We start from the raw sequence: 26,143 nt of genomic DNA on the forward strand, positions 1-26,143 counted from the left end.
CGCGCCTGTCAGTCACGCCGCTGAGCCAATGAGTAGCAGGGGGCGGGCTCTGAAGGTGAGAACAACAACAACCCTGTTGAGCTGAGCACATTTCTCTCCACGCACGGCAGCACGTGCAGGGGAGAGAAGGCTCGAGGACAGGAACCCGGAAGCTCTCCGCGCCATCTTGTGACGTGTTTGAGTACTGCAGTAAAAAGGGAAGGCTCAAACTACATGTGAAATGAACTGTTTGTTTGTTTGTTTGTTTTTTTCTATTGTCATTCTTACTTCATTTATTATATTTTAAAAATCTGTTTACTGATATTAAATTATTTAATTTTCAGCTTTTGTAGAATGGCACTCATCTTTGTACATTGTATTGTTAGATAAAGTATTAAAAAAAAACATGGCTGATATTACAATGAAAATGTATTTACTTAAAGCATAGGAGGAAGTGTTAGCAGCAATATTGCTATGTTTACAGGTCTAAACAAACAGTTTACACTTTTCTATCTGCCGGAGTTGTTACAGTTTTGTATTTTCTATACAAGTTTTTTTTTTTATTATTTTTTAATTTTGTTTTTAGTTTTTAATTAATTTTCAGTTAGTTTCCAGAGAGAGTTTGCTGGTTTAATTACATTAATTCAAATTAAATCTATTTTATTTTATTTTATTTAGTTGTTTAGAAATACTTTAGGTTTTTTTGTTTGTTTGTTTTTTTAAATGGGGGATATTTATCATATTGGCAACCCAGTCTAAAAGCATAATGCACCAATGCCTTGCACACTCATCATGCTTTTTATGTTGACAAAATTGACCAAATTGACATATAGGGGGTTTGCATGTCCCCGAGGGTCTCCCAAGGGAAAATGGTCCCAGGGGAGGGGCAAGACTATGTTGATTCAAAAAGACCACAATGAAATGGCACATTCGGGGACAGAGTACCTCACCCAGTATATGGACATTAGGGCCCACCTCTAGAGCCAGACCTGGGCGAGGGGGACTTGCCAGCGAGCATCTGGTGGCCAGGCCTTGGGCCATGGGGTCTGGTTTGGCTCAGCTCAAATGAATAACATGGAGCCGCCACTCTATGAGCCCACCGCCTGCAGGAAGTAGCATCTGAGCTGGGTGCATTTATGTGCCGAGCATGCTGACCCCTGGTGTCACAGCATAGGCCTAAATTTGTTTCCTTCTTAAGTTAGACTAATAGCAAATCTAATCCCACTGTGTAGGATTTAAGGGCATCTATTGGCTGAAATGGTACATAATAGTCATAACTAACTGGTGGACTGGTGGACAAACCAAAGTCTGGCTCAAGATAGTGACAATCGCATTTTCGTTTCGGCCACCTTAGCTCTCCTCACCCTTAGCACACGAGAGAAGCTTCAGTTCTGCAACCTCACTGCTAGATGCCGCTAAATCCTACAAACTGGACCTTTAAATCTCAAAATAATAATTTGGCTAATGTAGCAACACCCGTCTCTGACAATAAACATATTATAAACAGAATGCTCCACATAAAAACCCACAAAGTCAAACACACCAACAAATCCACATTACATCTTTGCTTGAGTACAAACTGATCGTGACAATTTTTATTGAGACTTTGAGAAATCATTTGTGAGGATTATTTCAATTCACAGTAAAAGGCCTTGAACCCACTCTCTCTTAGTGAACTATGGAATGAAAGCTGTAAATATTACTCCCCGCTCAAACAGGACTCAAACAGAGGAGAAAAGAGTAAAACTAAAATTTAACAAACATTTTTCAAAAGGCTGAATGCATGGTTACATATGAACTTTTTAAGAATACCCTGTGGTGAACGGTGTGTGTGTGTATCTGCTGTGGCACCAACATGAGCCTTAGATTCACAACACTAAGAAACTTTCTTTACCGATGTCTCAGCAGAACAGCCATGAGCAATACAAGTCGGTCTGAAAATGTTCCATACTGTAACAAGAAATACACACAATTACCAGTTTAAAGTAAAGAGTATATGGCATGTCAGGGAATGCAAATAATAAATGTGCTTTGTGTCTTATTCCAAGTGATTTTGGCAGGAAAATTGGAACTGCTAGTTTCATCACATCACCTGCTGAACTTTGGTCCTGATTTTAAAAATAAACTTAAATGCTAGTTTGGCAGTTATCAGCTTGTTAAGTTAAAAAAACATCTCCTCAGCCCTGAAGTAGAAAGTTGTACTTCCCAAAGTCAAACTCATCAGGCATGATAAGCACGTCTTCTCTGGCTTTGGCCAACTTCCGCCGCAGCAGATCTCGTCTCTCTGTCCACTCCTGCAGCTCCTCTACGCTGTGGGCGAAGTCGCAGCTCACACCATCGGGACAGCCACCATCCAACCTGTCAAATATTAACATCATCAACACTGACATGCTGAAAAGATCAGTAAGATAGAAATTCAGAGGGTGTTAAGTGTATCTTTGGGTTTCTCAGATACTCAAACCAGTTGCCTTTAGCTGTGAATTATTTTTTTTACACGAACTGAACCCCAAAACTGATCCAGGTAAAGGTCTTACTTGGGGCAGAGTTCAAAGCACGGGCCAGGGAATCGGTAGCTCCACGTCAGAGCTTCATCTTCTCCCTCACAGCTGAACACTCGGTCCTTGTGCTTCTCAGTGGAGATGTGCTGCTGCCACTGCCGCTCGCTGTTACTGTGCTTACCACACAGACGGCAGTGGAAGCCACTCTGAAATACAAAGAGGAAGCAACAGCGTCATTGTCTCCTTTCAGATGCACAGTCAGGAAGCACGACGTGTACGTTTCAGTGTAACTGCTTCTGGTCTTTGAAAACAAACGTGTACCCACCATTGGCTCAGCATAGTCAGTTGGCATGACGATGTATTTCTCTTCTGGTACAGGCTGGGTGATCGAGGCTCCGTCTGCTTGGCGGTTTTGGGTGGTTAATGTCAGCCACATGTCGTATATCTGCTGCATTTCACGCACTGCAGGCATAAAGACAAATATGTTATCACTCTAAGTTGTTATCTATAAAAACAGACTTATTGCTTACGAATATTTTGGAGACAGGAAATTGGTGACACAGATGGTGAGGTGGAAGCCTGACTGCAGAAACAGTTTAATATTTTTTGGCACATGCCATTTTTGGCTTTTGTATGTACATTTTTAGTGTGAATCCTACGCATTGTTTTATAAATGAGACCTCTGGTTTGGTCAAGGAGGAGGAATTTAACTGTCCATCGTGAACCTGACAGTGACCACATTTACGTGCACACTAATATCCCACAATTATTCCGAACATGACAAAATTCTGAGTCATACAAGCAGCGTATTCCCTTTGGATGTTCAGAATTAAGCCTTATTCAGAACTGTTCCCAAAAAGATAAGTGAGATTATTCAGGTTTTAATGGCACTCTGTGGACATGTATGCAGAGCATTCAGAATATGCGTCTCAACTGGGGTTTCTACTGCAGTTTGCTACACACAGCCTCCTGCCTGTTTCCAGTGGGATGTCGGGGCTTTGCAGGCAGGTCACTCTGCAGGGTCCTTACAAAGCTGGGGATAGTGGGGCTGGCTAAAAAGAGTACCGTCGCCGCAGAGAGAGCACCACTACAGTAGGTGGCTCTGGCTGAGGAGGGAAACCCCGTGGTCAATTGGTGCTGGGATGCAAGCCGGGGACTGATCACCCCCGTCTGGGTCGCCTGGGTGAGGGTGTCTGATGTTTGAAAAGACCCGAAACACCCGATGATCCCGGGATACATCACTAATGATGCATCCCAGTGCATCCACAGGATGTATTCTATAAGTAACGGACAGCTCTGTGCGTCATCATGCTTGCGTTGGGCAGAAAAAAAACACTTTTCTGGTAGGGAAGGAAGAATCCACCTACTTTTAAACATTATTAAAGACTTGAATACCAAGAAGTTTTTTTTTATATGAGCAAATATTGCAATGCTGAACTTTTCAGGAAGGTGGTTGCAGGATTAAACGCAGTAGAGTGTGTTTGCACAGTGGAACAACTCTGCCACCAGTGGAAATCCTATTTTTACGCAAAGAAGCAAAATGACAAGCCGCTCCTCTTCCAACATTTTGACGTCATAAATGACATGTTAACGGGAGTGTGTGCTGCTCCGTGTAAACAGGAGTATTAGTGGAACATTTATTTTCATTCGAAATGTAAACAGCTTAGAGGTTATACTGTCTTTTTCAGAATAAGGGCAAACATATGAATATTTTGTGCATTTATATGTAGTCAGTGTTGAAGGAGTCAGTGGAGTGCTCTTTTAAAAACACTATTCTAATAACTCACAGTCATTATTCTTCATATACATCCACATGTCTCTCTCCTCCGGGCTGTGAGCGAAGGTGCAGTTTCCAGAGTAGTTACATTTTCTTTTCTCCAAAATTTGGGTACATATCTGCCAGGAGAAAACGTGCAGCTGTTAACACACATCACAATATATTGTACAAACCTTTAACAAACACCACGACATCAGGCAAACTTACAAATGTCATCTTAAAGCACCAGGTATATAAAATATTGTAAACATAAAAGACAAGCAATGCAAGAAAGACCATCGCTCATCAGTGTGGGATTGTTGCTTGGTTGAAACTACTTGTATGAAAGTGCATAGGAGCAGAGGAAGACCTACATCATACTGCACAGGGAAGTTCTTGGCATGTGGCAGCGGTCGAACCTGAACCCATTTACCTCTCTCCAAGGACTTGACCAGCAGCACCCACCTCTCTTTACTCCATCTGAAGGTGACGACACAAGAAGAGGACAAAAATATGAGGTGGGAAATAAGTGGATTGTTCTGACTCACTGTGATTTACCAGTTGTATATGTGTGCAACATTTAACCTTTCACCTTTTTATCAGACAGGCTTGAAGATAAATCTTTGGGTGATGGGGAAACTCTGCTTATATATCATTTTGTACTCACGTGTGTCTGGCCTTTGCATTGCAGTATTTGAGGGTTTTGTCTGGTTCACTGATCAGGCCGTCCCGCCAGCAATAAGAGCAGGCAAACTTCATGTTCATATTCAGATTCTTCCCACCTCCTCCTCCTCCTCCTCCTCCTCTTTGTTTGCTCCCACCACCTCCAGAAGACAACTGCTCAACATTAAATGATAAGAAAGATAAGCGTGATAGTCATTTAACAACATTTCTTCTTTATCTTTCACTTTTAAGCTCAAAAACAAATCAAAAACCTTTGATAGGCCTTTCCCAAACTGGACACTTCCCACTAAATGAAGCACCCTTCGTTAAAGTGTAGGTCAGTGTTTCCCAACTGGTCCAGTCACAGGGTCCAGTTATCTCCTCAGCCATTAGTTCAAGGTCCACACAGTTAAAAACATTCAGTATCACACTTGCTTGGACATCACAGCTAGTTTGATGTCTCTGTTAAGTAGCTGTCTGTTAGTCACTCGCTCTACAGCAGGAAACAGCACTTCAAAATAAAAGCTCTGTGCTGGAAATTCACTTTACTTCAAAATAAAGTGTGGTTTTTACAAACTTTACACATTTGCGAGTCACTTGCGTTCCATTCAGAATGGACCCGTGACCCACTTTTGGACCTCAACCCACCAGTTGGGAACCACTGTTTTAGCACAAGTTGGCTTTTTATGATTATATTGCACTATTAAGTTCTTTGTTTTCCTCTGAGAACGTCTATTTTTTGGATTTGGAATCAATAGCTAGCCTAGCGAGGGAGACTCCACCGCTTTTTAGGTTCACCAAACTTAAGGGGAGGGAACCAGGTCATAGTAGCAGCACGGTGGTGCAGAGGTGCAGAGTTTGCATGTTCTCCCCGTGTCAGCGTGGGTTTCCTCCGGGTGCTCCAGCTTCCTCCCACAGTCCAAAGACATGCAGGTTAATTGGTGACTCTAAATTGTCCGTAGGTCTGAATGTGAGTGTGAATGGTTGTCTGTCTCTATAGCCCCTTTTACACTGCCAGATTTTCCGCGAATGTTGGGCCGTTTTGCCGTCAAGCTGCGACACACAGAGCTGGATTGGCGAGTTGATCCAAGTCGCCCAATTTTCCATCTCGTAGGGTAGACATTGGCGGAACCTTCTTGGTTTAAAAAGACCGAGGCGGCCTTCCGCAATGGGAGGGGCTGTTGAAGACTTGTGGGAGGAGCTGTTGATGACGCCACACATGCGACCCACTGGTGGTGGATAAACAGGAAACAGCTGATAGCAGGAATTAGCGAGCAGCTAGTAGCAAGAGGGAAACACAAACCTGACAGACGCTGTAAAGATGAGCAACTGGGGAGACAAGGAATTGCGCGCCCTCCTTGTTCTCGCAAACGAAGAGGCCATTAACTGTCAGATGACGGGGACGGTGAAGAACAGGTCAACTAATGAGAGAATCGCTGAAGGACTGACCAGCCGTGGCTTCCCTCCCACATCACTGATTATGTCACACGCTGAGCTACACGTTTTGTTACTTGCTCACGCCCCCCATTGCCCCGAAAAAAGCACATTCTGTATAAACAAAAGTAGGTAGGCGGCATTTTGCTGCACTCCCCGATTTTGTTTTTATACTGCCAATGCTGAAAAAAGACTGATTGGGCTTTCCTGCAAATTTGCACAACTCCTATCTAAAAAGGGCTTATGTGTCAGCCCTTTGATTGTCTGGCGACTAGGACCGTAACGGTACATGTATTTGTGTCGAACCGTTCGGTACGCGACTTTCGGTTCGGCACGACCCTGTACCGAATTACTGGGCGCAGGATATTATTTTATTTTATTTTGTTTTATTTTAATTCCGTTTTTGCGAGCCGAACCATTTAAAATATCTAGTTCCCCGACGGACATAATTGAGTGACGGATCGAGTCCGACCGTAAATCTCCGCTTTCACTTTGTGCAGCGCATTCTGGCATTTTGACAACATGGCAAGTGAGCCTGACGAACCTGAAGACCCACCCCCACACCTTAAGTCCTCCGTTTGGGGACACTTTGGTTTCAGGGTAAAATACGAAGATGGAAATAAACAAGTGGACAAGACAAAAGCAGTGTGCCGGCACTGCAGAACAGCGGTCGGGTATGTACTTGGAAACACGTCTAACATGCTAACGCATCTAAAGTGACACCACCCGAGTTTAAACGTTAACTGGCACGACTAGAAAAAGCAATCTGGTGCAAACTACGATATCGTCGTCGTTTAAAAAGAAAGAGCGTTTCCCTGACCATCGCGCTAAAGAAATAACCAACACCATTGGAGTTGAGTAAAATTGTTTAAGCTGCACTTTAGATATAAGCATGTTTTGTTTCCTGCACTTTAACAAAGTGGGAAAGCTAAGTAAGTTCCTAGTAAAACTGAATCTGAGCAGGCTTTAAAGCTGACCAGCTGCACTATACTTTTTATTGAGTAAAACTGTTAAAGCAGAAATTTATATTTCTATTTTTATTCAAACAATGTGAAAAAGCAGGATTTTATATATATTTGTTTCATTCAAAAATTGTGTAAAAAGAGTTAACTGCTGTGGTGGTATGTTTTAATAAGGTTACCAATAAGTAAAAGATATTTAATAGTTATATTAAAAACGAACCGTGACTTACTTGGTACTGAGGTACCAAGATTTTTGTGTACCGTTACACCTCTACTGGTGACCTGTCCAGAATGTACCCCGCCTGTCACCCAATGTCAGCTGGGATAGGTTCCACCACACCCCTGACCCCTAACAGGATAAGCGGTTACAGAAAATGAATGGATACATTTTTACCACTGTATAAAGGACGAGCCTACAGCAATGAAAAATTGAAACGTTAAAAAATAACTCATTCATTTCCATATAATTCTTAGTAAAAGTCACATAGAGCCACTGAAGAGGGGCTAACAAGCCGTATGCAGCTCCAGAGCCACAGGTTGCGTACTCCTGGTTTAGAGTATCAATACAGCAGCCAGCTACAGGACCAACTTCCCTTTCTGCAGTGGAAAAAGGGATTGTCATAACTTTTTGTAACCATGGAGAAAAACGAGAGTTAGTCTCATTTTATGTTATCCATATGTATTTGTTCCACTTCCCTCAGCGTGAATGTGGAAACGGAGGAGTAAAGGAGGGTAGGGAGAAAGGCCCATGGGGTCACTGTTGCAACATGCAGGTTAATTACATTTACTACAGTAAGAACAAATGGGAGGTATGCTGGACAAGTCTGGACATTGTCTTGTTTCAATAAAACTATGAAACAAAAAATGCTTTCTTACTCTATTTCCTTTCTGTTTGCTTGAGTTTGCTTGATCCTGTTTGTCTTGATACTTTATGGATATTTTTACGATCTCATCTGGGCTGATACCTGAAAACAACACACACACACACACACACACACACACACACACACACATAGAGAAATAAAGTCAACACTTGTTTTAAGAGAAACAGCACAGGCTATTGATTGTATTCTTATTCCTACTGCATGTGTCTGACAGTCTGCACCTGTGTCCCGCTGCACCCTCCATGTTTTCAGCTCTATGGGGGAGTGGGCAGAACAGCAGCTGTCCTCTCTCTGGCAGCCATACCGGATGGCTTTGGGGCACAAATCCAAGTGGCGCTTGACGCTCAGCGGCCGCACCTTACTGTAGTTCACACTGTGGGTCCTCACCACAAACGCCAAGCACCTGACGGACAGAGAGGGACAAATCAGAATGCATTTAAGATAGAGTGAAAGACATAAGGAGAAGAGAGCTATGATGATGATGATGATCAGAGGATGAGGACTCTAAGTGACACTTATGTTGTAAACATGCTCACTTATTGGCATCGAAGCTGTGGCGAGCGTCCAGGTTAGAGCAGATGGTGTGATTGTCTTTAGAGCGGTTACTGATGATTCTAGGTTTACTGTCATAGCATACCTACGGAGACACAGGGACGAAAATAAAAGAAGGAACAACAAACAAGAGGAAAGACGGAAACACAGAAAGACACATTTAGAGACTGAGAGGTGATGATCTTAAATGATTCATGATATTGATACATAAATCTGACACAACAAAATGCTGTGTAAACGTTAAAGACACAAACAGACATATGAAGACTGAAATCATAAATACAGTAATGCAGTGGGACAATGGACAGAACAAACACTGGCTACTGGTTCTTCTTGTTCGCCTGTACGACTAAGACTCGAGTTTGTGCTTAATAACAGAATACCAATAAATTTAATTAGTATTTTAATAAATGAACCAACTAAATATACATGTACATAAACAATTCGAAAAATTGGGACACTTGCTCACATTTCTATACATCTAAAACTACTTAATTCTGTATTTCTACATTTCAACCACTATTTATTGGTAGATGTTTGTGTTTGTAGTTTAATGATGTCAGTACAATCTGATTCTCAAACAAAAACTGACAAAAAGTAATAGAAAAAAACAGAAATAAAAATGTTGACACACATTAATAAATGAAAGTGTAAATACATACAAAAATAACACTATATTTGCAGGAAATTTCTAAATTAATTCACTTAATGTATTCCTTGATTAATAACTAATATTTATTAATTCATTAATTTATTATTTATTTAATTACTTACATTTTCTTTTCTGCATTGTGGAAATTGTAATAAAGCATTTAATTAATTTATAATTAATTGTACAATAAGAATAAGCATTAATTAATGTGTTTATAAATTTACTGATCTATAAATAAATAGACTAAATTAAAAAGATAATTCATTATTGATATTACAATGAGCAATGAAAAGAGTAATTGTAAAACGTATTTACAGACATCTTAATTAATCAATTAATAGTTCAGATTAAAAGGGAGCTATATAAACAACAAAAAAAACAACAGTAAATAAGTATGTCATTTAAAAATACATTAATTAATTCATTATTACATAGTTGAATTTAAAAATCTATTTAAAATGTAGTTGAAAGCTAGAAATAAATAACTGGATTTAGAACTGCACTGAGAATACTTTTATTTATTCTTTTAATTATTAATTAAATATTTATTAATTTATTTCCAGATTTATTCTTGCATTTATGCATGTGTTTATTTACTAATGAATAAGTCAAATTTTTAAAAATGTATTTCTAAGTCGATTTTAAAAATTGTAATATTAATTTTTAATTTAATTTTTTAAATATTATTTTTAAAAAACATTTTTCATAATTATATATGAAATATTCTTTATTATTATTATTATTATTATTATCATCATTACTGTCCAAATACATAAAACAACTGTAAATATTTCAGTGGTCAAAACAACAACTACAACAAAGTAAACAGCAAGACATAAAAAAAAACAAATCCATAACTAATGAATAATATATAAAAAAAAGAAGCAAATTATAAAATAGAAATACACATTATAAAAAATTAAGTAAAACAGACAAGACTTGAGATTTAAAAGGTTTTTATAATGATAATAATAATAATAATAATAATAATAATAATAATAATAATTGTATAAACAGTGTAATGGCACTAACCTGACAGAGGAACAGGAACATGCCTTTGTGCTCCTGCAGAAGGTGGATGATGCTGTTCACAGGATCTGGTTTGAGGTCTGCAGTTTTAAACAGCAGGTTTCTGTCCAGCGTCCCCTTCCTCTCTTCTGTCCAAACGTCTATCTCTAGCTGGTTGTAGGCAAATGTGCATTCCTCTCCGTACTGACACCGGGCCAGAGCCCCGGACTTCAGCAGCTCTGAAACGTAAAGAGAAAACACAGCTCATGTGAAAAGTAATATTGCAGTAATATTCTGATGCAGGAACCAGAGACACTGAACTTGAACAAAGCCCGGGAGTGTGTAAGTGCGGTGAAGTCTGGACATTTGGATTCAGCCTATGTCTGTAGTATTCGAGATATTTCCGTCTGGATCAAAGTGGAGGACCAACTGACAAACAATGACCTATGGACAGACATTACCATCTATATAGTGCAGTGCTGCTAGAATAACTAAAACCTGTTGCTTTACTCAACATAATAAGGTGTCCACAAAAGTTTCTGCATCACTGCCAAAACTCAGATATCATAATAGCTGCTGTGATGACACCCAGCACCATGTGCAGAGAGCACACTGAGCCACTGGGACACTCTTCCTTCTTGCATCCTGTCAGCAAATGATTAACGCTCATTTCCTGCTCGAGGTCAGACCAGCAGTCTATTTGGGCCATAAAATACGACGAGCAATGTGTGACCTCCGAGACGTGAACTCCTCTCCCTGCATTCCAAAGGTCTGTTGAAGGAATTAGCTTGTCAACTGTCATAAAACACTCACGTATGTTTTGTCTCTGGCTGTCTGTGAAGAAACTGTCTCTGTTTGGTTACATCTCAACTCAAACTCATTTATAAAGTTTAAAAGCAGCTCACGTTGACCAAAGTGCTGCACAAAAGGAATAAAATGCTAAAAACACACACACACACATAAGAAGCAACATTACTGTCACTGCTCACATTTAGAGACACAGCACACACAGGCACACATCAGGACGGGACAGAGAGGACTGAGTGATAGAGAGTTACAGTAGTCTAAATAGGAGGAGATGAGAGCGTGAGTGACTGTCTGCAGGTCTTTGAGGGAGAGAAATGGCTTGATTTTGGAAATGGTGCAGAGTTGGAAAAAGATGGCTTTAATACTGCCTTTTTTTAGTTTGTCAAACTTAAGGCGGAGTCAAATATCACACCAACATTTTTGACAGGGGGTTGTACATCGTTAGAAAGGCTGCCGAGCTGGTCAGAAATCCTTTGGTCAGTTTAGACAAAAGGGGTTTTTAAATTTATTTTTATTCTTTTATTCTACACAGACATAACCATGGGAGGAGTAAGAAATAAGTCACAGTGGGAAAACAATCCCTTGAAGTTATCAAAGTCAGTCTTTTTGTAAAGTTCTGAGACGTAATATAAATGTATAGAGACACAGGTCAAACAAAACACACCAAGCTGTCATGATACGTCAGAGGGGTATTCCAGGTAGGAGGTTCAACAAACTCTGAGTCTAACCCTGAACTCTGAGTTGATTTACCCTAAGATGGGAAACTCTGAGTTACCGGTTCCAGAACAGCTGATCTGAGTTAGTTCAGTCAACTCTGAGTATGTTCACTCTGAGTTAAGCCGACAATAAAAAGCCATCATCAATGGAGCTCCGACTCCACGATTCACCATGGCAACAGGTAAATAAAAGACAGGCCTCCATTTTAATCCAGTGGATGTAGAGATATTAATGCATGTGTAGCAGACGGTGCACGAAAAACACAGGCGGCAGCAACTGAAAAATAGGAAGATTTCAAACATATAGGCTAGGCTATAGATCAAAGACATAAAGACATGCCTGTAAACTCACAGTGTGACCCAGTAATAATATGTTTGGTGATTTGCACTTGAAAAGACGTTGAGGTTAAAATACAGTAGATTTTAAAATGTTGGACATCTATTTGTATCTTGACTCAACAGCATTCAGTGACTTTATTTCAGCTACAAATGTAGTAAATTTAAAGACACTGAAATGCTGCACCATTGCTCACTCAGAAATATGAACATATAATCCCCAATATTAGGCTATAGGAGTTATGTTCCATCAGTGCGACCAATGACATCAGTGACAGAGATCATTAGTCATTGATACTACGTATCTAAAGCTTCATACCCATTTTTAAAATTTAAATAATTAGACCTACACATTATGTGCAATAAACATTTGGGAGCTGCTCTGACAGACTGACAGTCTGATCCTTGTGCACAGTGTTATAAAAATAATAAATATAAAAAGGACAGAGGTTTGATTCTGAGCTGAGGGTGAATTCTCGCTGTGTAACATTTGAATGTAAAGACAAAAACTGAGGTCCAAAGAAATGATTGATGTGCATAAATTCAGTAACTTAAGACAGTCCTGAGTAACAAACTAATATCCAGCAGGATTTAGACTGTGACAGATGGTAAATCTCCGCTAATGAATGCACTTCAATACAAGCTTTGACACGGACTGAATGAATGAGGAAATGAAACAGCGTGTAAGAGGTAGGAGACAGAGAAAAACTCAGGGTTTATTGAAGAAAACCTGCCAGCGAGCAGGTTATGTTCACAGAGTCTGTTACCATGGTGACTACCTCAGAGTTTCAGTTACCTCTCTTTCTGGAACGGATAACTCAGAGTTTCCCTCATCTCAGGGTTAACTTACTCTGAGTTTTCACGTTACCTGCTTTCTGGAATACCCCCCAGTTCAACTCCAATAACGACGAACACTGGCTGCCAACAGATGATTCACCACAAGAGATCCTGAAACCATTGAGAGCTTTACCTCTGCAAAGTACAAACGGCCCCTTGAAGGAACTCCGGGTAGGAATCTTTCTCACTCTGATCCACTCTGAAGGATGATCTGCTTTTCGTCTACACAACAGAATGTCCTGCTTACACTTGTGAACCAGGTCTGGCTTGTGAACAAATGAATACACCCCTTTGCCTGCAACATTAAAAGAAGAACTTCAGGGTGAAGATGAAACCACAAGAGCCTTTCAAGACGTGCTCCAAACAGGAAATATTAAAGGGTTATTTGAGACGAAGCCGGACTGCTGACATACCTATACGTGGGTAACAAGCAAAGCAGGCCGGGAGGAAATCATGGGTGGAGGACAATGGATTAGAGCCAGCAGGTGGTGCTTGATTATTCTTCTCCTTTGTTGCCACAGAAAGACAAAGAGATTTCAGTTAATTTCAAACAAAACACACAACAGCAGAGCAGGAAACACACACCAGATAATCAGTCTTACTTTGTAGTTATTCTTTGGAGATCGTATTACTGGAGCTGCAGCAGCGTGAGAGCCTGTGATACCTGACAGGAAATACATTACACATTATGTAAACATGTAATGCGAACATGCTTTGGACATGTTTTAGCTCATTTATTACAAACAAAGAGTGGTATTAAATATTTAAAAAAGGGAGCACTTAAAGTCCAGTGTGTAGGATTTAGGGGAATATATTAGTATAGGTGGAATGTAATATATAATGAGTGTAATTTTCCCGCCAGAGATGTGACGTTCCACGTCCTCAGAGCCAGTCCGTGACGCTAGGGATCAGCACGCCAGAGGTCCAGCCCCTGCCTGCCACCTGGCACACAATGCACCGAACCTTGAATGCTGTGTTTGCAGGTAGTGGGCCCACAGGGTGCTGGCTCCATGTTATCTACTCCCCCCCAGGTCTGGCTCCACATGGGGGCCACAGTGTCCCCATACTGGGCGAGGTCCTCCAAGTCCGAATATGCCGTTTCATCAAGGTCTTCTTGAATTGCTCTAAGTCTGGCCCGTCCCCTGGGACTACTTTACCTTGCGAGAGCCTACCAGGGGGTATTAGCCCCGGACAACACAGCTCCCAGGTTCACGGGGACCCGCAAACCCCTCCACCATGTTAAGGAGGCGATTCTTGGAGGAGTGTCTGATCGGGCATCTAATCAAGTTGCGTCCTGGGCGCCTCCCATTGGAGGTGTTCCGGGCACTTCCAACTGGCAGGAGGCCCTGGGGCAGACCCAGAACACACTGGAGGGATTACATATTTCATCCGGCTTGGGAATGCCTTGGGGTTCTCTAGGAGCAGCTGGAAAGCGTTGCTGGGTAGAGGGACGTCTGGAGGGCCTGCTGCCCCCGTGACCTGACCCCAAATAAGCGAATGAAAATGGATAGATGGAAGTTTAATTTTCTTGATGTACTGTATAATCACCTGAAAATTAATATCATTGTGTTTTCGTTACCTAAGAATGAGCCGTTTATATCTACATAGGGAGCGGGTCCTCATCCACGGAGATTGCCATGTTTTTACAGTAGCTCAAAATGGACAAACCACACACTGACTCTAGATGGAACCATTTGCGTTTTAGTGTTGGCCACCGCAGTGAGCAGCCCCTCTACGACGACGTGTCTGATTTTTAATATGAAACTGTTCATTCAGTGTTTTTACTGGATTAAATCAGCGGGTCCGTTTCTTTCAGAGAGAAAGAGACCTCTCTGTGGATATTTCGACTACTGGTAAAAACCTCCTGAACATCTGGTTCTTGAGTTACCATAGAAAAAAAGGTGAGCACATTTTAGCAGGTACTGGGCTGGCGGCCTGTCTCTAACATGCCAAACAGTGTCAGAGGAACACGTGAAGCTGCTTTATTTAGTGTTTTTCCTGGTTTTAATCATCTGGTCTGTTTGTTTTGGAGAGGAAGAGACCTCTGGGAAAAACTCAGCTCATGGTAAGAATCCTGAACACTGAAGGAATTCTAACCAGGAGAAGTTTCAGCCGGTTGCAATCTGCAATCCTCACCACTAGATGCCACAAAATCGCCACGAAATCTTACACACTGTTCCTTTAAGTTGCTTGAATCTCATATGAAAATACTCCACACTTTGACTTTCTAAGTGCTCTAATCACTCTTCGATTGAAGAGTCACTCTTCGACATGAAATCATAATCACCAGTAGAGCTGAAATTGGAGAGCGAGTCCAGGCCTGTTCCCCCGAAGGAGACTGCTGGCAAAGCTGTACTGACACCTCTCACTGAGGGAAACATGTCCAGGACATCAAGGGAGTCGAGCGGATCCGCAGCTTTCACAATATTTTTAGGGACTTCTCCACCACCTGGATCAGGCACCGTCTTTATGGTATCTAACTCATCTAGCAAATCATCGAGGGACTTTCCCCCTGCATCTAATTCTGTGTTGGACTCATTCAAAGCGATAGCAGCAGCATTTGGAGTCGCATCCGAGAAGTCATCCAAGGAATCAAGGCCGTCCAGAGCATCCAGCGCCGTGGAGGTAAAGGTCGGAGCGCCCACACCAACTAGAAATCCAGAGGTCAACAGGTCGTCGAGGGTATCCAGTGTCGCAGAAGTGGTGCTGCAGCCACCACCTGGAAAGGAGTCCAGGGAGTTGAGCGGGCTCACAGCTGAGCTGAAGAAGGCCGGGGGTAGCTGCGGTGTCGGGGCGGGCAGGACAGACGTAACTGTGTGTTTGCTGGTGGGGGTCTGGAAAACATGGAGAGGTATAGTGGCGTGAAGATGGATGACAATAAGGGACAGAATATAAAAAAACTATGAGCAAAGTGACACGGCTGCTCAATTTAATGATGATACACAAAGTTTTTGGGGGATGTTGGCTGACTGTAGCTGGATAAAACTACAACTGCCGCCTCGTGGTTAGATGCCTCTATCAGGCAGCCAATTCACAGTTTTCATTGAAGTCCGTCCAGACTCATCTGTAGCCATCACAGTAAATAATGCTTCAAATATGGATGTTGCTGCAAAGATTGTATTCTAAAACATGGATGCTTCACACAGATCTTCAACCTGACAGCATAGACGATCTACACCAGGGATGTCAAAGTCATTTTAGTTCATGAGCCACATACAGCCCAATCTGAACCAATAAAACCATCTCAAAATGACCTGTAAGTACCATCAGCTCCAATATTTTCCCTTTTTGTGTATAGAATTACAAGTACATTCTGTAGACGTTCATCCTTTTACAAAACAGATGAACAGCCTGCGATGTCGTACTAAAAATAAGTGCAATTGCAACACTATGTCTCAGTTTTTCCACTTTCAGTCAGCCTGCTTACATGTACATTTATCCATATATTTCCTGAAACAGATTCTTTTGTACTGAAGCTGCTGATTGACAATATTTTGCACAATGTTCAATAGCTTTAAACATGGTGACATTAAAGTCACAATGTGTAATTTATGTGGTTGTTTATTAGTAAATAACTATTGCTTTCATAAATATATATTTACTAAAGTGTAATGCAATTCACATACAAATGGAAGCTTTCTCATAGGCTTAGAATGATTTCTCTATATATACACAGGCAGGGCGCGGTCTGCTGGAGGCTGCCCTCTTGCGTCGCCATATTTGAATACAGTGGCCGAAAAGGATATACGCGCTTTACGTTTACCTAGAACTTGCCGTCACTGGAGACGGTTAAGGTGAAGATCAATCCGGGGCGCTTCTGCGTGAACCTGCTTTGTACTTTTATGATTCTGTCGCACTTTAAATGGAGGACCACACATATGTTTTGCCCCGTAAGAGGGAAACCATGCCACCAAATAAAAGAAAAAGATCAGATAAGCGAGGACAGGACAAAACGTGAGTGAATATCGCCGTTGCTTATTCCAGGTGGAAAGAACTCCTGAAGGAGAAGGATTTCACAAGGGATGCAGAGGTTGCCTGCTTTCTGCTAGACAGGTAATTCAGTCTGATATTTTAAAATCATTTTGGCTTCATGTTTGCAACTACTTTTCCCTCTCGTCTAAGTCTGAGTGACGGCTACGTTTACGTGCTAACCTTATCCTAGCCTTGGCTAACGTTATCCCAGAGCTACAGCTAAATGGTTAGCCTAGCCTACAGCCTAATCTGTTGATTCTTCTCACGCTGCTGCGGAGGCTGCCACCCTCTCCTGCTCCTCTTCCCATTTGGATTGCCGAGACACACCTCTTCGCCTGGCTGTTCCAGCACCGCCTCTACCCCCTCGCTCCCTTCCTCTCCCTGGTCTTCCTCCTCTCCCTCTTCCTCATCTCTCTGTGGAAGAACACTCTGGAATCGCATATATTATAATTGTACCAACCTATATTTGCCGCACTGTGCCGCGACTATCACATAAAACGTGTTATTTTAGCATTACTGTGCTAATGCTCGTGTTACCAAAACAATTAGAAATAAAACACTCCTAACATATATCTCACAGATAACCTATATCTCACTAGTAAGCTATAACATATCGTGACATGGTTTAGATTCCTAAATAAATATTCACCTCGTCGCTAGATACTCCTGAAAAACTCTGCTGTCTGCACAAGGCTTTTTGTCCTACGAGGCCACCATCACTTACCCGATGGGAGGGGTGAGTGAGTGAGCGCTGCAATCTAGAATTTGACCGCTGATGTCACTGTTACTCACCATTTTTACACACTGAGGGTTTAAATATTCACTGTAATATCAGAGAGCTGTGTCCTGGTCAGGGTGGAAAAGCCTCTGAGGCAGAATTTTACATGAAGTACGCACTGTTTAACTTGCTCCTGAAATCAGGCACCTCTAATCATCCACTGGGCCGGATTGGACCCTTTAGCGGGCTGGTTTGGGCCCACAGGCCGTATGTTTGATACTTCTGCTCCACACAATCAGTACAGTTCCAAGGTGGACACCGAGATTAGTGTCACCAACTCAGTATCTGACCAAATGTCTCCCCTTCTGTTCCTGAGATATGACGTTGAATTACAACCAGAAAAGAGTTTTTGTAGAAGTAGTGACCAGATGTCAGACTGTCAGCAGCATGCATCCAAGAGGAAGCTATAAAAACTGTGTGCACGGCACCAAAAAAAATGCAAATAAAGAGAGACAAAATGTCAAGCAGAGTGAATCTGGGGTTGGCTTTCACGTTCCGCTACGCTGGTGATACTGTCACAAACATTACGTACCCAACAATTCCTGCATCGCATAACCATAAAGGAAAACGTACAACCTAATTCTTGTTGTTTTTAGAGTCTGACCTCTAATGTTTCCTCCCTACTGGGCACATTTGTCAATAAAACAGCAAACAACTGTCCATTATCTGTTTCATGACCTCCACATCTACACTTCAACGGCATCAGTGTGTAAGAGATAAAAAGCTGAAAGATTGTTTTCTGTGATGGCTAGGTATCCAAAGCAAGACTCAGACTCGACAGGTTGAACTCTACAGCACTGGAATGAATGAAAAAGTATGCAATGTGTTGTAAACGAACTAAAACATGATTAAACCTGTTCTTTCAAAAATACCATGTGTGTAATGCCCACACTTTTAAAGACTTGGACAGTATCAGTGTATCACACATGCTCTCCCAGTGAAGCAGTCCTCCACAATCAAGGACTCCTTCACTCCATTATCACTGACAAAGGTTAGTTTACTACTCCACAAGGACAAACGCAGCACAAACACATATTTCACCTCCTGCTCGTTGGGGAAGCAGTCCAGCAGGCTGTCCAAGTCATCTCCCATCAGTTCGCAGTCCTCCAACGTGTCCACCGTGTCGAGCACCACCGAGGAGACGGCAGGAGTTGGGGAGGGACTGGGGGACGGAGACATGCTGGGAAAACGGACTGAAGAGAAACAGGATGGAATTTATTAAGACCATACACTGCATGCTGCCTGTTGTTGATGCAACATAATTTTGATAAAGGATTCAAGAGTTCACACCTGGTGCGAGGCCACTCAGAGGATTCATACCGTTTCCTACATGAGCAGCAGACACCTGGAAGTATATAATATATAATAAGCATGTGAAAACAAGAGAAACTGATTAAATGCTTAACAAAAAAAACATTAGCTGTTTTCTCATTTGGGAACTAGAAATATTGGAATTTGGAAATTTGTTTTATTTTTCATATTTTTTTCTAATGTATGGTGGTGAAATGTTTAAGATAATAGAAAGTTGCCTTGATGGCTTCAGTAGTCATGTTTCCATTTGCAGCGCCTCTCATGATAAGTGCACCTTCCTGGGAAAGACAAAAACAGACCAGATATGAGAGACACAGCAAAGTGAGGATCAAGTCAGGACAAATCTGCACCATGTCTGCACTGGAGTTAGGCAATAAGACAATATACGCAGATTTTTCTTGACCATATCTACAGTCGTAGGCATTTCTTTATTATCTCTGGACTCTATTATCCCCTTTACATATTTAATTGCAACACCAATGTACTTTTTTAAGGTATTTAATTCACACTTAAATCATTTTTACTACAAGGACACTAAGTCATGATTTATGTATTGTTATCACAATATGAAATTACAAGATTTTATCCTTGCCCAACTCTAGACAGCCTCCTATCTGACTATGACAAAGCTGAAGACTGAGAAACTGAGAACTGGTTGAGAAACATTATTCATTTATTTTCTGCAGAGAACAAAATCTAACTGGTCGTCACTTTACTAACCTTTGCTCCAACATAGGGTTTCCGATTTTTCAGTCCCAGATGGACGGCCAGCTCCTGAGCGAGCTCATTCACCTGTTTGTCCTGTCAACAGAAAAAAAACAAATCAATCCAGTGCACCAGCGACAAGTCTGAAACAGTTACCATAAGGAAATGTGAAATGTTGCATGTCCAGAACCAGTTCAATTCATGCTTATAAACACTGTTCAATCTCTTAAAACAAAACAAGAAAAATAATTTGTGTCACTGGCGGAGCAGAGAGAGGCTTCTGAAATGTCTGATGGATTAACAACGTTGTCTAGAGCAGCCGCAATCAGAACACATTACAAGTGCACTCAGTGGAATCTAGGGTTAACTGAATCTTCAAAGGAGAGGCCTGGCCCAGTGGTTCTGTGGTTGGAGCGTGCATCCCATGTACAAAGACACCGTCCTTGCCTCAGCAGCTGTGGGTCTGTTTCCAGGCTGCAGCCCTGTGCTACATGCCATGGTAATGGTATGCCACAGTGCCTTAAGCTAAATGCTAACACTGGCATGCTAACACGCTCACAGTGTCTTTGCTAACATGCTGATGTTTACACGGTAATCACAGTAAAATGGTTCAATGCTTAGAATGTTCACCATCACTGTTTAGCACGTTACCATGGTAGCATTTGCTAATTAAACAAGTAAAAATTAATAATCCAAGGTCAAAGGCGATGTCACTAGTTCTGTGTGCACTTGGACATAAATAAGTGTTTGAAAAACTGCAACTGTTGACCTGCTGGTCATCCTCAAATAAATTTAGGAGATTTCATGGGGATTCATCCTAACAGAAAAATTAATATTATTATATATAATTACACTATGATATTGCATCTGTTTACTCTGGTACAAAGAAGCATTTCACTTTAAGGGCCAGCCATCACCATTCAAAGGGTCAATCTAAAGTTTTCATTTTCACCCTCCCCTTCCTTTACCAGCCGAGTGATGAGCAGACAGTCTGTGGTGCAGTTGTAGGCCTCCTTGTACTTCCCCAGCTCCTTCAGACAGAGTGCCTTCCTGTACAGGGCCCTGCGGCTCTCCTTACACACTTTCAGAGCACTGTCGCAGTCCTCCACGCCTCGATTATATTCCCCCTGTGGAAGACATGAGAGATGAAAGTAAAGGACAGAACTGAAACATTTCGAGTCGGATCAGTTTCGTTTTTATAAGCAGCTTGTTGTTCGAAGGAGGAGGATGAAGAGGAAAGAAGAAGGAGGAGGAAGAAGGGGGAAGGAAATGAATAAGGAAGGAGGAAGAGGAAGAAAAGAAGAAGAGGAATATTGGAAAATGATGGAGGAAGGAAATGAGAAAGGAAGAATAAGAAGAAAAATAAGGAAGAAAGGAAGAAGAAGAAGGCGAGAAAGGAAGAAGAATAAGGATGCAGAGGACAAAGAAGAAAGAAGAAGAGGAAGGAAGGAGGAAAGGAATAAGGAAGAAGACAAAGAAGAAGAGGAAGGATGGTAGAAGAAGGAAAGAAGAAGAAAGACAAATAAGGAATGAAGAAGAAAAGGAAGGAAAAGAAGAAAGGAAGGATGGATGGAAGAAGATGAGGATGGATGAAGAAGAAAAAAGAAGAAGAGGAGGAAAGAAGAAGAGGATGAAGAGGAGGAAAGAAGAAGAGGATGGAAGATGAAGAAGAAGAGGAAAGAGGCAGATGATGAAGAGGAGGGAAGTAGAAGCAAAAAGATTGGAAAGGAAGAAGAAGATGAAGACGGCATAAAAGGAGTTTTAAAGAAGAAGAAGAAGAAGAAGAGGAAGACGATAAGGAGAAAGGAAGAACCATTTTCTGTGAGCTAAACTACAGTTTAAATAACACAGAAAACACTACATTTTAAACTCCCCTGTGTCTGTGAGGACTGGGCCTGAGATTTAGTCCTGGTCCTCCCAGGTTCGCCTTGGCCTCCCCTTGAACTCATGCTAAAACCTCCCTGTGACTCTTATCATGTTGATGAAGTGTCTCTCCCGCTCCCAAAGCATTCATGTACTGCCTTGGTGTCTGTGGTGAAATCCCCTGCACTGCATTATTTATGGACTTTCCCTCGCTACAGCATAAAATAGTTTACATAGTGAAAAACATTTCTGACAGGAAGCTGTGATGGACGAACCACTGGCATGTTAGGCAAAGGATAATGTACAATGAGGAAGTCATTACTGCTGAATAAAACTCCTTCAGGAAGCTGGCTCCAAAAGCGAGTCAATCCCTATAAAATGCCAAACTGTACAGCAAAAAACAGTTTTGGTATCTGTAGCTATTTTCGACCATGTCATGTCAACTGTACAGCAGTGGATTTTTATACAACTCTCTCGTTAAAATGTTAAGGCTTAAAGTTTATTACACTGCTACATGCTGAAGAAATCAATACACATATTAATTTAAAAATTATTGATTGCTTCTGCTAGGCGTCTATGATCAGAGCTGCAGCCATAGCAACAAACAAAGCCTTGTAATAATGGGTATTAAAGATTACAAGTTAAGCTGTCATTATAATGGGTCGATCCACTTTTATCTGGCTCCTTAACTGACTGACTCACACACAGATCAGGTTTGGGTGTGGAGGAGCGTTTGTCACAAGCCCTCAGTACATAGTCACAGCTGTACACATTCTGTCAAACAGCTGTCTACATCTCCACAAGTGTCTGTCTGAGCTGCACTGAAACAATCTGTGTCTCACCATGCTGTGGTAGGCAGCAGCCCGGTTGACATACAGGCTCTCCAGCAGAGCTTCGGGGATCTGGATCTCCTCGGCTGCAGCGTAGCAGGAGACGTTCAAGCCTTCACTGAACTCCCTCACCGCCTGCTCCCACTCACTGTCTTTGAATAAAGCGTTGCCCTCTTCAAGCAGGTTGCACACTAACCGGGTCAGGAAGTCCTGAGAGGAAAAAGAAAGAGGGAAATAAGATGCTAGTGGTTGTTTGTCCCAAAAACTGGATCAGTCACACCCCACAGTTAAGCTTTTATTCCGTTTATATATCCACCCTGTGCAGCCCAACCATGTCAATTTTATTATTTTACTCTTGGATCACACTACACATGCACATGGACAGTTAGCACAATGGCTTTTAAAATACCATCACGTCTACTTTACTGGTTGCTGTAAACATTCACACTGTTCACACTGGCCCTAAGGTGCTCCCTTTGTATCATAACTGCAATATAAGAAATAATATGAAGCTTCAGCAGAGTCTGCTGCCATGCTAGCCGCTCTGTGAGGTTGTACTTTGGCACTGTGCTGCTTTGAGCTTAACGCTAATGTCAGAATGCTAACGCGCTCGCAAAGACAATATGTTACATTAGGGATGGAGGATAATATCGGAACATCAGTGGCATCGGCCGATGTTGGCTTTAAAATGAAATATCAGAATCAGGCGCCATGCTGATTTCGTCTGATATCACAAATTAATATAAATATTTTTCAGAAACAAAGAGACAACTTGTTGCTCTGTACAATCAAACGTAGATCAGAATCTTGTGTCAGGTGCTCATGGAGAACAGGAAATAACAGGGATCACAGGAAGGCAATCCAGGTACTTTTAAAATACAGAAAACGAGGAAGGAAGTATTAAGAAGCCTTTATTGTAGCGGCTAAATCATTCAAAGAGCTGACATGTTTCGAGCACTGCAGGTCTGCATCAGGGCTTTAAAAACGTGTCATTACATCTGTTTTACAAACTTATTAAACCACAGTAAAGTAAAACAACACCTTTAGAAAACAAAAGGCTGTGAATTATTATTTTCTTTAGGGCTTTTTAAAGTTTAAAGGAAATGTTCTTTATTAATGCGTATAAATCAGACAATTAAATACCAATGCTACACAGTGCAAACACAAAAAGGCTTCATGGTCTTCATAAGTAGGCTACATAAATGAAAATAGATATAAAAATAAGGTTAAACTGGGTAATATGGTTTTAAGTTGTAACCGTTCTTTAAATTTCTTAATATATTATCATTATATTATTGACGCTTATTTCCTGATATTGCTATGTTTTATGCATGTATTTTATTTTTTCCCTTTGACCTTATCTTTTTCAGTCTCTACATATGTTAAATAATCCTAAAAAATGCAAAAAAAAAAAAAAAAAGAAATGTGGACTTTTACATAGAAAAGCTTCACTTACTTTCAGAAAAAAAAATTTAGATCAAATCAAATAAACATTAAATTAAAAATACATGCAGTAATTAACCTCGCAAACTCAAATTTAAGACTATTTAATGACTTTTAAGGCCTTATTGTTGTAACACTGAATTTAAGACATGTTTTTTGTATCATAGTCAGCAGCATCTATAATAAATGACATGCTTATTCTACATAAACTATACATATGAATATTTTCTTCTGTATTTTTTGTCATGTACAGATACAGTGATGCTTGCTGCATAATATACGCGTTGATGTCCAGTGTTGAGTCTCTGTTTGATCATGAGACGACACAGTCAGTGCACAATACCCAGCAGGGATTGTTGTAACTGCATGACGTCACTTTCACATCCTGTCTGAAAACACAGTGTTTCAAGCTGGCATATAATGCTGACACACATATTGACACCTGCACTGATGATTTTATACCTAATATTTATGGTTATGCTTTTTGTGTGGTCGTTTCATCAGCTTTTACTGTGTATTATGGAATTGTTTGACTTTATCATCTATGGATACATGGCTGTTTTTTTTCACTGTGTCTTGTAAGGTGTCCTTGAGTGCTCTGAAAGGCAACTATAAAAAAAATGCATTATCATTATTACTAAAATACAAGTACATAAACCTTCTGTCAGGACTACAGGACAAGTTAGCAGGATTTGTCCTCTGGGGGACAATGAATACGCACAGTTTCATAGGAATCTATGCAGTAGTTTCATTGTGGTATTGACAGGAAGAATGGTTACAGCAACCAGCAGCTCTTTCAAAAGTGATTACTCTGAGTATTACGACAGCTTTGAAAGGAATCTGAAACCCAACGCGGCCTCCAAGAGGAGAATGGGAAGAAGTCCTTGATTTGACATGCAGCCAGGAATGAAAACAAAGACAGAGGCGTTTTAGGAAACAGAAAGCTCAGGAGCAACTTATGACTGAGTGATTGAACATGATGACACATAAAACTCACAGGACAGGAGTGAAGAGACAGTGGAGACAGACATGACATTGTGTTTGGTACCTGGTAGCCCTCTGGCTCTGGATAAGCCAAGGAAGATCTACAACACAAGATGCGTCAAGGATGTGAGTCGTTCAGGGACAGAGCAGGTTTCACTTTCAGTCAGTCTGCATTCAAATTAAATAGAAACACATCTCACTGTATAAACATCAGAGATCTGCTTATCTCTTCCTTGCGTTTCTGTCTGGCAGGGTCCATGCTTGTTCCCTGGGGAGAGGACAAACACACCACAAGTGGATGGATGTTGATAGTGTTGAAATGTAGCTGGTGACCCCCCCACTTCCTCCATGAGCACAAAGCAAGAATTGACCACTTCTGTCACATCCTGCACAGACACCCACCGAGCCTGTCACATTCATTTAGCATTAAATATAAGTACTAATACCCAGCATACAAGCCCCTCAGCCCTTTTGTTTCCCTGGCTATCATGGCGCGAGTGGGCCAACTTCAGACACACCTACCGTATGAAGTGAGGAAGTTCATTGAACCGAGGCAAAGTTTAATATCCGAGGAGGAAAGACGGAGAAACTTTCGCCAGATGAGATGTGGAGACACTGCAAACCGACGAGGCAGAGTCCCGCCAAGGCTCCGTGACTGACTTTACATATCTCAGTTAAGTTTCGATTCCCAGCAGCCCCAGTCCACCCATGAGCCACCCACAAACCTCCACACTGGCCCTTTAATGAACACATGTGTTTGAACCCTCAGTACATTCTTTCAGGCACCACTTCCTGCATACACACCATAACTTCCACACACACGTTTTTATTCTGCGACGAATTCACACACAGTTTGTTTTAGTTCTTTATTTGACATTACGACACAAGCTATTTTAGGAACAATAACCGTGTAATCCTCAATATCAACACGATGTCCCAAGTGGTTCCTGACAGATTGTACTCGGGGCTAAATATCCACCGTGGTTAGTTGAAGAGTCTACAATAACGTAAACAAAAAGATATTAATAAATAAGTACATACATTTATTTATTTATTTATTATTTTTAAATAATTTATTTTGAATTGTTTGTCATAGTAAGTTTATTTATTGTATTTACCAAATTAAATACACTTTTTTTATGTTACAATCAAGGGGTCAAGTAAATCCAGTTT

General features: G+C 41.2%; 1 protein-coding gene across 2 annotated transcripts; it reads right to left on the reverse strand.

The window, feature by feature from the left end:
* Window positions 1–1,542: 1,542 nt before the first annotated feature.
* On the reverse strand, window positions 1,543–25,704 carry LOC125878904 (zinc finger CCCH domain-containing protein 7B-like). 2 transcript variants are annotated; one of them, XM_049560382.1, is made up of 23 exons: window positions 25,493–25,704; window positions 25,171–25,238; window positions 25,035–25,071; window positions 22,556–22,753; window positions 20,819–20,977; window positions 19,866–19,946; window positions 19,364–19,423; window positions 19,125–19,179; window positions 18,876–19,027; window positions 15,372–15,918; window positions 13,687–13,748; window positions 13,498–13,591; window positions 13,218–13,379; window positions 10,413–10,627; window positions 8,713–8,813; window positions 8,398–8,579; window positions 8,169–8,257; window positions 4,901–5,070; window positions 4,608–4,713; window positions 4,265–4,373; window positions 2,803–2,939; window positions 2,514–2,683; window positions 1,543–2,337 (listed from the first exon to the last, which is right to left on the reverse strand). In XM_049560382.1, exons 2-23 carry the CDS (start codon window positions 25,227–25,229, stop codon window positions 2,157–2,159), a joined length of 3,126 nt encoding a protein of 1,041 aa, XP_049416339.1. In that variant the 5' UTR covers window positions 25,230–25,238; window positions 25,493–25,704; the 3' UTR covers window positions 1,543–2,156. The 2 variants fall into 2 exon arrangements, with proteins under 2 accessions (XP_049416339.1, XP_049416338.1); XM_049560381.1 differs by having other exon boundaries at window positions 24,984–25,071.
* Between the last annotated feature and the right edge of the window lie 439 nt (window positions 25,705–26,143).

This window comes from Epinephelus fuscoguttatus, linkage group LG19, assembly GCF_011397635.1.
Source record: "Epinephelus fuscoguttatus linkage group LG19, E.fuscoguttatus.final_Chr_v1".
In the NCBI taxonomy this organism is placed as follows: domain Eukaryota; kingdom Metazoa; phylum Chordata; class Actinopteri; order Perciformes; family Serranidae; genus Epinephelus; species Epinephelus fuscoguttatus.

What these genes read in the sequence shown, in the direction of transcription:
- LOC125878904 (XM_049560381.1), bottom strand. Translation starts at nt 25,229, where the DNA reads ATGGACCCTGCCAGACAGAAACGCAAGGAAGAGATAAGCAGATCTCTG. An exon ending in AACCCTATGTTGGAGCAAAG is followed by an intron (nt 19,424 to 19,865) that starts GTTAGTAAAGTG and finishes TGTCTTTCCCAG; the next exon opens with GAAGGTGCACTTATCATGAG. An exon ending in GAGGGTGCAGCGGGACACAG is followed by an intron (nt 8,258 to 8,397) that starts GTGCAGACTGTC and finishes TGTTGTTTTCAG; the next exon opens with GTATCAGCCCAGATGAGATC.